The 14,356-nt window shown below is 41.1% G+C and overlaps 1 protein-coding gene across 5 annotated transcripts in view; it reads right to left on the reverse strand.

Moving 5' to 3' along the window:
* The window catches only part of glra4a (glycine receptor, alpha 4a), a 49,038-nt gene that overhangs the window by 5,779 nt on the left and 28,903 nt on the right, over positions 1-14,356 (reverse strand). For all 5 annotated transcript variants that reach the window (XM_077608617.1, XM_077608619.1, XM_077608616.1 and 2 more), the window contains 4 exons: positions 4,747-4,874; positions 4,274-4,341; positions 3,329-3,552; positions 2,582-2,664 (listed from right to left, as the gene is read on the reverse strand). In XM_077608617.1, the coding sequence (XP_077464743.1) occupies positions 2,582-2,664; positions 3,329-3,552; positions 4,274-4,341; positions 4,747-4,874 (503 nt within the window). The remainder of the gene's footprint in view (positions 1-2,581; positions 2,665-3,328; positions 3,553-4,273; positions 4,342-4,746; positions 4,875-14,356) is intronic.

A 14,356-nucleotide genomic window follows, 5' to 3' on the forward strand; every position in this document is an offset into this window, starting at 1 on the left:
ACTCAAAACACAAAGAAAAAAAAGGGTTTCCAAAAATTGCAATTATTGATTTAAAAGGGGGAATATAAGGAAATATAATATACATCTATATCTATCATTTTAATTTGACCCTAAAACAGAAAGTCGACACTCATGATTTCCTTTCCCGGGCCAAACAAAATGATGCGGCGGGCCAAATTTGGCCCCCGGGCCGCCACTTTGACACCTGTGCACTAAGTGAATCAAATGCCCAGTATTTCATTGCGTTTCGTTGTCATGTTTGCATCAAACACTACCCGGGCCACATTTTGTCTCATTAGAAGCAGGGACAAATGGGAAGTGAAGAGTGTCATGCTGGCCTTCAGATGACATGACCTCCGCCAAGGCGCTTGTTACAGTTAATGTCACATGGTACAGTGACAACAGTACTGCCGATGAACACTAATGAACAGTGAGGTGCAACACGAGAAGCAGATCGCCTTGTGTATAAATGTAAAAGAAAATGTGCTTGAAGCAATTGAACAAAACATGAACACTTCTACATCTACGTTGCCTTATTATACAGTAAATGTATTAAAAATGCATGCCACATGCAACAACAATGCATAACTCCGACCACATTTGAATAATACTGATGTCGGCGTGTACCCATAAGGCCGGACATAAATTATTCAAGTAGTTCTAGCCTCGCCAGTAGCAACTGGGTGGAAAAACAACTCCGCTAAAATCCAATATATCTTGTTCATGAAAGGACTTCTCCATCATTCCACTCCTGAAAGAAGCGATGGGAATGGCAACCAGCCTGAGATAATCAATGATTTTTTCATCCTCTCTCACCCTGTCCTCCAACTCAGAGGACGTAATTGACGTAGCGTTCAAGGTGCAATAAAAACGCTACCGGAGAGTGGCTAGAATACAGAAGATATGATGACGAGTTTTGTCAGACCAGCTGTTTTTGTTGTTGTTGTAAAAACACCTTCAGATTAAAAACCTGTGTCCACCACATAGAGGGGATTTGTAAGGGGTCCACATACTAAGCGGGGGGTTTCTTGCATATACTGTATATGATCTGTCTTTCCCACCTCCAACATGATAGAGGCAAGAAGGAAAAACATTGGTGGTCACGTTCTTACACACCCAAAGGTAACGACTGTTATTACAACGGTGACTGTTTTTCCCCCCCATCACTCGCTTTCATGTTGCCATGGTGACGGTAGTAGCAGTGAAGCCTCTCACGTCCTCTTGATGTTCAACCCGAGCCAAGGTGACAAGTCCCTTCTGTCTCGGGAATACTACAACTAATCTAAGCAAAGTTTTGAACAATATAGGTGAATCAATTGAATTTGTGACCAGACGTTTCGTCGAAAGACGTTTGGCCCCCGGACGTTTGGTCCCCGGACGTTCGGTCCCCGGACGTTTGGTCCCCGGACGTTCGGTCCCCGGACGTTTGGTCCCCGGACGTTTGGTCCCCGGACGTTTGGTCGACCGGACGTTTGGTAGAGCGGACGTTTGGTAGAACGGGTTCGCATGTAATTGATATATTTTAACATTGGGTGAATAATGACTATTATTTAACATTGAGTGAATAGGGTTAGGGTTAAACAAATGAAAGTCTCGTGACTCAAACCTCGGGACTCGCGAACCAGGCGACCAAACGTCCGTTCTACCAAACGTCCGGTCGACCAAACGTCCGGTTGACCAAACGTCTGGGGACCAAACGTCCGGGGACCAAACGTCTTTTGACGAAAAATCCGAGTACCATTGAATTAGGGTCTGCTAAATATCAGAATAAAGGAAACAGAAAATTATTCCAACCTATTGCTTTAAATATGCATCCTTTGCCCTATTCCTACTGAATAATTAAGCATCTTTCTAATTTTCTATTTTGTATTGACAAAATGTACTAGTAAATATTTTAATTTTTTATGATGTGTCTGAAATAAATCATGTTGTCTCCAGCATGGAAAGCACGTAACTAGCTAGGAGCAAAACAATACCTTTTGCTTGTGTAATATCAGATAAGCACAGGCAGGCTGAGATTGCTGCGTCCAGATTGAATTGTTTCTTTATGTGAGCGTGTGAGTGCATGGGTGTGTGTTGGGGGGCGTGAGTGTGTGGCCACAGGGGACAACAAACACCTTTTGTCCTTACGACAAATGGATGGGTCACTGCCAGGCACCGAGAGGGTCATGTTTCATTACAGCCAGCAAAAATTCAATTCTCATTGTGCCAATTATTATCTATATAGTGGAAATTGGCTCCATGGGGCAGATTGTATCTGCTTCTTATATTTCTTCAGTTGGATTTATCATAAAGTAGTTAACAGACTTAATGCAAAGAGAATTCTGTCTTTTTTGCAAGTACAAAATTCAGAAATAGCCAAAACACAGGGGAAGCAATTAAGAAAAGATCAACGACACCGCTTTAAATGAATATAAGATCAATAACAAAATACATGTACTCTCCTGTGGCAATGCAGGGTTATCCCCAAACTCTGCTAATTGGACACATTATGGTGTATGTGAAGCAAAAAGAGGGAAAACAGACGAAAATGACACAAAAAGGGAGAGGAGAGGAGGGAGACAAGAAGATGAAAACTCACAGCTCTCAAGCTGCATGGTGCATGTCTGAATGTCCATGGGGAAATTCTTCAAGTCCATGGGGCACGACAGGATGAGAGTCAGCCTAAGATGGAGAAGCAGATTGAAAAGCAGGAGAAAGAGATGCGACAGGGGACAGTGCAAGGCAATAAGGAAGTCAGAGAAATCAGAAGGAAAACTGGGAAACGAGCCATTGGCTTACTTAATTGCACCTTTTCATCATGCTTGTAAACAAATTAAGTGGCAACCGCCGACCTGAGCTGGAAACAATATAAATGTTGTATTTTGGGGTGCGACGCCAGCGAGAGCCCTAAAGTTTCCTTTTCTTTTTTTAAATTTCCATTAAAACAGTCCGAATACATAATGTACCATACCCAAGGATTTTAACCACTTGAGGATGATATTCAATTTTAATTACAGGAAACAAAAGAGCAAATATCGAAGGCTTATTGCACTGTGCATCTCCGCTTAATTGTTGTGGCGTCAAAATGCCGAGAACGCTGGTGAGGTGAGGTGAGGGAGCAATTTGGGACCGTGCCCTGAGCTATGTAATTGCGTGTCGAGGTACGCTGACCAAAGGTGAAACTATTGGTGCCACAGGTGATGTATTTTGAGGCAGCTATTTGACAGAATGTCTATGTATCTGTGATAAATGATTCCACCTTGTCCATTTGTTGTTTGCCTATCTATTTGCGAAGGTAAACATGTTAAAGCAATTTTCAATCTGCTCCTTGACACATATCCATTACCTGATGCTGTAGAGAACGCTGCCATCTTGGAAAATCCTCAGCAGCTTGTTGTCGGTGGTGACCTCATGGAAGTTGGCGCCCTTTTCATTGGCAAAAAATAAATCGGGCTTCCAGATGGAGTCCAGCATGGATGGATCTAGATCCAGCGAGTCGTCCGGGTACTCGCTGTACGCAAGACGGGGGTCATTCCATTTCTGGCGCAGGAACACATTAAGCCTATAGTCCTATAGGTAGGGACAGTAGTCATCATACAATTGGCATCACTATGCCACAGTAGGAATTATATGAATTATTATGATATTCATTTTGCAATTATGGCCAGATCGTTCAACCTTCATTTCAAATGGAACTATAAGTCTTCCAAAAAAGAGGGAAAACTCAATCACATTAATCATCTCAATCCAATCCCACTTCGCTTGACCATAGAAAATGGATGCTTGGATTATTCAAAATACAGATATAGAATAGGAACTGTTCTGGCATGATCTGCAATGGTACCATTAGAATTGTTGTTGTCGCTTGACAGGAAGTCCAAGGGTCAAGGCTTCTTGTCATAGCCGTTCAGACAGTTCCCTACTCTCTTATGCTGAACTAGCAGCTAAATCACTGTGGATGCAACGCCTGAGGGCAGCCGGTTTACCATGTAGCCCTTTGCCCTGCATCCACATTCATTTTCTCATGTTTCATTTTAATTGCACAGTGGACACTTCATTATCCACAAACTAGTCATTCACTGGTCCTGGAACGACGCACGGCTATGCTTCAAGAAGCAGAAAAATGAGGCAACTGGCTTCAATTATTAGAAAGAAAGCAAGCAAGCATTTTTTTTGTTTGTTATTTAAAGATGCGACCAAAAACGATAGTAATCCGCCATCCTATATGAAGTCCAGCAGAATTTAATGAGAGGGCATTGACTTTCCGTTTTGAAACAAAGCGTATTCTTACCATAGTGGTTTCAGTGATGGAGCCAAAGCTGTTGATAAAAATATTGCAGGTGACATTCACAGGTGGGCCTGAAAGGGGAAATGTACGGTTTTAGAAATAGAGTTTGCATTTGAATTCTAGATAGACATGTCAAAATGTACTGTCTGTAACTTTTAACTGGAAAAATACTGTCTATTTTTAGATCAATTGCAGACATTCAGTCAATACTTGTGAGCAAAAGTAATTAAGCTATAGGCTGTAATAGCTCATACATTACCCTAACAAGTATCATGGAAATGGATGGAGGCAATATGGCCGATTAGTGCAGCTTTGTGCTGCCTCGTTAATGTTTATATCAGTGTCTCAGCCTTCAAAGAGCGCATGTTCGAGTGTGATCCACTTTGTTTCCTCATGTCTGGGCAATGGACATGTTTTTTTCTTGTTTTTTTTCGTGGTGGTTTCTTGCCATGTCTGCCCTTGGCTCAAATGCTTACCTTTGAAGTTAGGTCTGATGCGGGCATCGTATCCCGATGTTCTTCCCATGAGCTTGTCTAGGAAGTCGGAAGGCGACAGCTGTGGTGCCCTACCGGGGGGCCTTATCTCCTCCTTACAGGAGCTCAGTCTGACAGGTGGATGGAACAAAGACAGAGAGAAGGAGATGGTTGTTAATTGAGATGATGTAAATTAGCTCTACCACAGCTTTCACGTTCTGGTTCAACTGGAAAGTGTTTTCTAGAGCCGGGTTCTTGCACACTGGGTTCATCCACAGGACAGTGAAAAAGAAGTCCGGCTGCTCATATAGTTGAAATTAAACGTGTTGGTCAATAGGCGCAGTGCTTCATTCGTTCATTTTAGAAGAAGACATGATTAGAAAGAGTCTCACACAGCTATAAAGTATATCCACTTTTGGTCTGGAGTCCCATTTTTCTCTTCAGTTTGACGCTCATCAAATATACCTTGACTTCCACATCTCAGAGAGGGTCAACTTTCTGCCACAGACCAACAATTGACTTGTGAGCTTTATTTACACCTCCAAGCACAGCACGTTTTATGGCTACGTCGTAATGTTTCATGATTTTTTCTTTAATGATTGGCACAGCCTCTCTCTTCACGCTGTTGCCGAATGTAATGACCTATTAGTTTCTGCAGCCTTGTCCCTGATCAATAAGCTCAACGTGGAAAGGGGTTTGAAATACGATGTAATTTAGCACCCTCATTTGTCTTGACTGACAAATCTCGCTGAAGGCAGCTGTGTTTCTTTCGACAACAAGGCCCCTGTGTTTCTTGACAACTACAAAACTATTCACTATTGAGGCCCAAATTTTGAAAGTAAATTCACGTAAAACAACTCAAAATTAATTTTCACCAGCCTGGTTTTAATTCACAGTGCTAATCGTTTGCTATACGTGCCTTCTGATTGATAGGCAATCAGATAATGTATTTAGCCAAGTAAGGGGTCTCTCTAGAAATGATGAATTATAGGTATACGATACGTCTTCAATTTTGGTTTTGAAGTATATTGCTCTAGTTCATGAAGTGGAAAGTCTATCTCTGAACAGAGTGAGGCATGACCTCTGGACAAATAGGGGATGCTGGCAGTGATTTAGACATCTGGAACCTGTCAACGGATATGACAGGGGGAAAAATGGTAGCGATTTAAGTCAAAAGAATAGAATAGAAGAAGAAATATTGCGAGGATTTTAGTAGTGACTCGATGGAAAAAAGGGTGTTCATGTGGTTGGCTCTATGTATTCCAACAGTGAATCATTTTTGTCCTCCTTACACATTTTGATCTTTTTATTTTTATGGAGAAACTAATTAGTTCGGGTTGAGCCAACAGAAAGCGATGCAATATAAATATATTATCTTGTCAAAATTCATTATTCTATCTCTACTTTGGAAAGCGCAGGTAAATTGCAATTCCGTGTCAGGTATAATATTACAAGTGGGAAGCATATGTGTCAGTCTTACCAGAGCTTGATATCAACCCTGCACAAGAGATGTTTGCGAGTTCTATAACCGGAAAGACGCAATCGCAGCCAAGTCCAATGACAGATTTATGGTCACAATAGCTTGTTTCTTACTCTAAGTGCCAACTCCCACCTCAGGCTTTTCCAGCTCAACTCTAACTGATCATGGCTGCCTTTTTTCCAGCCTGGCAACTCCATGGATGTATTTGTGTGGAAAGCAATATCTGGCTTTTGGTGATTTACCTGCTGGGGCAGCGAACACTGCATAATTAGAAAAGATCTCAACACGATAACAACGTGAGTCTATGACTGCTAATTTCTATGAAATGATATCAAGAGGGAATGCCTGGAATGGAATGATAGCTTGTAGCTAAGATTCCTGAATGACTGAAGGCACTATGGTTTATGACTACACCATGAGTGCCCCATATGTAGGGCAGTCAAGCACATGCGTCTACATACTTGACTAGGCTCTGTAACCTTTAAAATGCATTATGGATTGAATTATAAGTTTAAAAAAGCACATAAACTCTTTAATGGATGAATGGCCATATATGGACTAAGGTCAATAGTCGGGTTATTGCTTTTCATCAAATTGCAGTCACATGGACGCACTGATACTCTTAATTACTGTACACACCATCAAATATCTATAAGAACTAAAGATAGGAAGATAAATATCTGTACATGGTGGCCATGGTAAGCCATCTTTACGATACCTCCGGAGCCAGGTCTACAGGAGATGAATCGTCCTCAGACAAAATGATCCTCCAGATGTCTCAACAACCCTCTCTGTATTCAGACCACATTTCACCCAGGCCTAACATCTGATATCAGTGCACACTGCCTCCTGTCAGCCTGAACCACACAAAGATTGTAAGATTTCTAAAAACAGAAAGCAGGAACTTGGCTGAGAGTGAAGGACAGCTCTCATGTGGCGGCTGAGGTATTGAGACCAACAAGTGCTTTAGTATTCTCAAATGACTGACCGGTCCTTATTTCCAGAAGCTTTTCAAATTGTTTTTGGGAATTCCTTATTATAACAGGTCTTAAAATAAGCATTTTTTTTGTCCTTGAGCCAACTCCTAAAACCCAACTATAGAGTACAGGAAAATCAATGTCAGTTGACACAAATTGACAGATTGTTGAAGCTTATTGGACTCTCAAATTTTGACTGCATGGAAACATCCTTGAATTTACCTCACCACCCCTATTAAAAATATAATAAATCCAGTCTAAAAAAATATAGCCTGCAAATATCAGCAATGCAATCACCCCTGTGGATTTAATAATGTAAGTTGAGAAGTGGCGGATGGTGATTAAATTTAGTCTGCATCCAAATGAGTTTCTGCTTCAGAATTTTCTGGACACAAAATGACAGAAATGGGCGGCTGGGATCCACCTGTTTTGGTGTAGGTCCAAATACAACAACATCTATCCACCCTAACCCCCCCCCCCCCCCCCCCCCCCCCACCCCCAACCACCCCATCATTTTCTAATTTTAAGACCGCTGGGAAATCTCCCGTTTGCCGAAGAGAAGTAGATTACACAAAATCGACATTGAACATGTAATTAGAATCAGTAGACTGTTTAGGTTTGCTGATTAATGTCCTTTTTTACATGCAGCAAGGTTGATGTGGATGGAGATGTCCAATTCCATGAGTCTCAGTGTGAATCAAAACCTCTGAGAACATTTATGATCTTTTCCCATTCACACAAACCAATTTCCAGCTGCCACAATCTTGTATGTTGATTGGCCACGTGTTAACTTTAAGCTAGTTATGGGATAGTGTTTTCCCTTTTTAATATGGCATTATCCTTTGCCTGTTCTTCCGCTGCACTGTTCTTCCATTAAATGCTAGGAATTGCCACTTACACTATAGAGGGAATAAGGTTAAAGATGGCATTTTCATTCTATCTGTGAGGAGAAAATGCACACATAACACTGTTGGCTTAATTAGTCAACAGGCAAGCGGGAAATTGTATTCCACCTGCACCTTTAACCAAAAAGAGCCATTGTTTCAGCCCTGAGGGCAGAACGATAGGATTTTTTAGGGGTCTTCTTATGTGGTAGGCCTATGTATTTGTATGATCAACATACTGTATCCTGCAACAGTCACAAAGCATTGATTAGCATTGAACTGTGCCTTTTCATGTTTTGCTTTAACTTTTGGTTCCCTAGCTCTGACTTCAGTGTCTGTGTCATCTGCATCAGTTATTTGAACCTGACCTAAACCCGTCAAGTGTGACCAAAGTCTAAGACTGCCCGTGGGTGTGAATGACCGTCTACGTGTCAGTCCTGTGATTGACTGGTGACTGTTTATCGGTCGTAGAGGATAAGCAGTATGGAACATGGATGGATAGATATATGATTTCTGCTCAGAGGGTAAGGAGTCACACAGACACCAGCTTCTGCATTGTGTATGATTCACTTTTTAACCTTGACTCTGAAGTTGGAACCAAGATTCTAGCTGGGTAGGACATTGTCAACATTACAAGCTTTCTGAATCTGGCCGGTGAAACAGCAGTCAAACAATGGAGAACCAAACCAACATTGGATCAGGTTTGTCTGTCAATATTCTGCTAAATCCATTGACATGATCAGCATTTCAATGGACATTGATTGAACGGCCGTATAGTTCAACGTTGAAAAGAATTGTCAGATTTACTTAGAAAGCCGTCTTGTTTCGTCAAAAAGATATTATTGTTGAAGACAAACATGACAGGCAAACAAAAGCAACCGACCCAAATGAAAACATAAACTCCCATGCGAGAAGCATCATTGATTTAGCGGTCCTCAACGGAGGAATGCGTTTTACTATTTCAGGTATTCTGAGTAGTGAACAAGTACCATATGTATGATATTTGGTAAGTGCTTGCAGGTGTTCACCTTGGCCCCTAACAACATAACCACCAGCAAACAGATGAATAATAATATCAATCTAAATAAACCACAACTTAATCCTAACAACTGCAACTGTATGTTTGCTAAATAGAAACAGATGTTCCACTTTTTAATCCTCTTCGGTCCTAATAATAATTTATTCCGAGGCAATTAGCATCCAACTCACTCCCTACTGGTAAATCGCCTGCAGTAGGGTCAAGTCAATGTAAGCCCTCACACAATATATTAACGTAACTAGACTACTTAAGTATGGTAGATGTCAGTGTTATGTTTTAAAACTGTCAAAACAAATGAAGGGGAAAGACATTTTCCCCTCTCGATGGAAAACGATGGCAAAAGAAGCCTTAACAAGAAAACGATGGACAAAACACTTTACTAACCACTTTACATATTGTTGTAAGGCTAAAACCGTCACTTGTGCTGTCATAGATCTAAACGCCGCAGTTGTGACATCTGTGAGCTTTTCACTGAGGGAAATTCATGTGACAAGTCCTGAAACAGCTCAATTTGCTTTGTGCACTTCTTTCCCCCTGGGGTGATGTCTTTCTCGAGAGCCTCCCGGGGGGCGGAACACGCATTGCATGTCTTGCAGTTTTTCAGGAAAACAAAAGGCCGATGGCTTCATAAATCCTTGAGCTTGTTCAGGGGAGGGGAAAAAAGGCAAGACAAGCAGGCTTTAAACCACAATCTTGTTTGACATACAGTGTTGCACTTTCTGTCGGTCTCCTTGTGAGGTAGATTCAATTACACTGGAGTGATTTGATTCCAGCTTCTATCTTGAAATGGAATATGTTTGGATATCAAATGTTTCTCCAAAATTGGATCAAAATCGTATTTTCTACTTTTATTCCAAGGCAACAAAGACCAAACCAAGATATCTTTGCACCTGGCAACAGCACCTTTTAACTCCAAACTGAAAACAAAAGGCCTATTTGTCCACTGCTTTTCTCCATTTTTAATACTCTGCCTGTCAAGGACAACCAGTCATCTCACTAATGTGGGGAGAAAAGACTGCCAGCAAACTGGAGGTCAGGAAAAAAGGCATTTACGGAAGTCTATATGATCTTCAGAGTTTAATCCTTGAAATAACTTTGTACTGTGTACATAAAAGCTGTCACCAAAATACCTAGAATAAACATTACAAGCCCTAATGCAACATCCAGAAAAGGTTAAAAGACTTAACTTGTTAGTCATTTGAAAATAGTCTGGCGGGAAGGCTACCTGTTGGAGTACTATGAAACATTTGAAGTTTTTATGATCCATTTTGTGTGGAGGGGGTTGTATTTCACCAGCTTTTAAGATTATGACTTCAGGCACAAGTTTTGCTTAACAATTGCTGAGGGAGAAACCAAAACAACGATAAAAGCGGTATTTTTCTCGGGAGGACAATGAAGAGGATAACACTGAATATAAAGTATTTGGACAACAAACAACAACTGGCAGATCTGTCATTGTAGATATATTTTGCAAAAACTAACGTTTTTACCTCAATTGCTGCTTTGTTATTGTTAAGATATTCCATTTTGGAAAAAAAAACTTGTCTTGGGATATCTTTTCTTTCAAGGACACACAATATAGAAGTTGTTTCCCAATATACAAAACTTTGACGATTCAGTGCTTGTTTTTAATTACTAAAGTTATTCATGCAACCAAAAACTGCAAATCAAAAATTCCGACAAATCAATTTATGAACTTGCATTTCATTATTTAAGAAAAATGTTTTACAATGCTTCATTTACCTTATGAGCCCAATGAGGACAACAAGGGTGATTTACATCATAGTGAGTTGGATTTTATTTGGGAAAAATGTGTCATACGTCCCAGATTAGGTTAAATGAAATTATTTTTGGGTGTCTTGATCTCCCCCACACATTACCAGTTGAGTGATAGAGAGGCCAGATGTTTCTCTCACTCTAAGTGAAGTTTAATTGGCTCGAACTGCTTGGTCAGACTTAATAACATGATGTTCCATCATGCGTCCCCTCTTCATTGTCCTAAACGGAGCGAGCGCAAAAAGCGCGGCAGCATAAAGCCCTTCAGCCAAAGTACAATTCTCATCGATAAGTACAAATTGCAAATTGAGATCTTTGCAAATTGCAATTCATTACCATATTTGGCCATTTTCCCTTTCTTTGCATTTGTGCGGTAAAGCCTGGACGCTTTATTGTATCAACACAAAGTCACCTTGGACGCCAGGAGACACACTGACGTTCCATTTACAAAAAGGAAACAAGAAGCTGATCGTTTGCTCTTTTTTCTTTAAAGTGGGAAAGATGATGATTGGAGGAGACGTCACTGCTTGGTTTCTTGTTAACGTTGGGATATTGCTAATCTATATCAAAGGCTGGCCAGTTTCTGAGCTTCCCATTTCCACTCTCATATACTTTTAGCAGAGCGAGCTACGGCATGTGAAATGTTTATTTTCAAGCTGATGCACATGCAATACACTTCACCATGCATTTATAATTCATGGGCTTGGCTTTTCATTCTAGCCGGTGGTGGAGGCATGTCAGGAGCTCATGGTTTTGTGCATATGGGAGCAGGCGGTAGTAAAGAAGGCTATTTCTTTCTCAAGGATGGCATATTTTGCCTTTCACAGTCAATTTGGCCTTCATTAACAGGGAAAATACATTTGAATATCTTAGGTCAAAAGGGCGGTTTTCATTCTAGATGCAATAGGAGTCTAGATCTTTACTCCATGTTGCTTTATCTCAGACCAAGTCAAATGCATGACAATAGCCGTTTGTAGTGATGGGGCCGATCCAATCAAGTCTCGGGTCCCAATATAAGTTACAGCCAAGCTGAAAAAAAAACAATTAAGATCCATAAAAAAGTATTCTCTGCCTCTCCTGCTTTGTGACCAATGAGAACAAACAAAATGCAAAACCCCGTCCTATTGGTGGAGGTCTTGTCGCTTGTCATAAAGATAACGGAAGAGTAAAGCTCGAAAAAAAAGCAGGTTTCTTGGTTTCACATGCACACACTGTGTACTTTATTTTCAATAATTGTATTATATTTTTGTGTTCTGTCTGAGGGGACTTTGGTTGTAAAAAGATAGTATTTAAGTCAGGGTAAGAATGGGAAGCTAACCCTCACTAGCTCGCTCTTACTATTTCCAATTTGTCACTTTCACAAGGTGTAACACTGCCTTTTCGTCACATAATGTGAAAAGAACAATGCCCTTGTGTCATGTTAAAGCAGCCATGTTCCATGTTATTGTGCTATTGATTTCTGTTAGTCTTTTCCTCTCTGCACGTGAAGCCTCTCCTAACTGTATTTGGCATGAAATGCAGCCCAGTCTGGACATTTTCCAAATAATCAAAAGGCCAGAAAAAGAATCAATCACATTCACATCTATAGACCATTTACAGTCTTGCTCTAGGTCGACATGCATTCTTTTTTTAAATAAATTGACTTTGTTCAATGTACCAGTGATCAATTATGTTCCTAAGAAAGTTTGCGTTCATGTTACAATTGCCTTTATTTGCTACAATAATACAACTACCACAGTGGTAAATGTCATCTTAATTGGACTGTGCCATTGTGTGGATCCGACATAGTGTAACATAAAGCAATAAAGTGGAGGCACTCATCCATATGGTTAAATGATGAACTAGCTTCAGAATGGATTATTTCCTCTGAGTCCAATGAGAGGACGAAGGGACAATTCCATTTTTTTTTTAAACCATTGATGAAAAAATTAAATAGGCTTTGCTATATGCTTTGAGGCTTTATTAACTTGTTCGCTGTGCTGGATAGCAAGACCTGTCAAATAAATCAATACGAAGCAAAATGATGTTTTAGCCATATCTTTGACTACAGGCACAAAATAGCGTTGCTTGTCTCCTTTGACCTTTACATCCATGCCGTTCACTTTATCACTTTGCCTTTGTCATATGTCGGATACACTACATCACATGACCACATGGTGCATATTCCAGATTTTTATACCATATTTTACAAGCAGAGTTGTGCAGATTAATAGTGTGATGGCTTTAGATGCAAGTTATTTTTTTTTCTGTGACCACACTTCTAATCTATTGCAACGCGATGCTGAATACATTTTTTTAAACAACTCCCGCTCTCTTTTTCTTTCTCACACAAGCACACACAGCCTCAGTCAGTGATAGTAACTTCATATCACAACTCTTCATTCCATGCTCTCATTTCCTCTTGTCAGTGACCATCCAGTCCACATCTTATCAATCAGGCTATACGATCATCCTTTCGATTTCCCTAATCTATGACACTCTTCATTCCCAACATCACCCCCACTCATCTTCTCATTCCTATTTCAACATTTCTCCCCAGTGCTTCTAGCCAATCGAATTACACCCTCCATCTCTTAGCTGGCATTGGGATATTCTCCATCACAGTGTATCAGATTCTGCCACGCCTCATCACAGCATGCGTTGCCACCATCGAGCATCTCATTTCCACTGTGACTTGACTGCTCTTGAGGGCTCAGTGTGCCCAAGTCGTCCTCCTCCTCGACCCTCCGGCCCCCCACCCACTGTTCCTCAGTGGGATTATGTGACTCTTAATTACTCTGCCATTCTTACCTGAGAGGCTTGGCAGGCCATGAAATAGGGCCACTGCTTCAATCCAAATACAAGTTTGGAGACTGGGGATGAGAGAAGGTAAGCCACGAACACAAACATTACATCAGCCAGTTTTGAGGTGGTATTCCTGTGTAATACAAATGAGACACAGCTAAACACACCACTGGGCCAAAGACTCCTTGACACGGCTTGTGCCCGCACCAACTCTATTGCGCCTACCCCTTGCGCGGGTCTGCCTTTAAACTTGAGCTCAACCCACACACTCCAACACCTCTAAATTTACCACCGCTGAAGTTTCAGGCCAGGAGTTTGCTGACATATGATAATGTTTTGAGCTAGTGCATAAAGATGTAGACAATTGCTCACATACTTCATTTTCAAAAGGTAGGGGCATTGGAGAACCAAGCCTGGGAAAGCGGGTAAGTCATTGTAACATGTGGCGAAAAGGACCAATCGCCAGAGATCTCTAGGCAATTTGCACACGCTTGAGATGTCTGAGTGCCAAGCCTACAAAGGGGCTACATGACCCCCCCGACATTGGTTCTGTCAGGCAAAGCAGGTGCTTTGGCTTGCACCACGCAGCACAGGTGTGTAAAGAGGGCTTATGGCTTTTGTTACTATGACAACTGTAAAGTCATCTCGCGGTGAGTGCTTGTTGAGCCCAGAT

Source organism: Stigmatopora argus, chromosome 9, assembly GCF_051989625.1.
Source record: "Stigmatopora argus isolate UIUO_Sarg chromosome 9, RoL_Sarg_1.0, whole genome shotgun sequence".
NCBI lineage: Eukaryota > Metazoa > Chordata > Actinopteri > Syngnathiformes > Syngnathidae > Stigmatopora > Stigmatopora argus.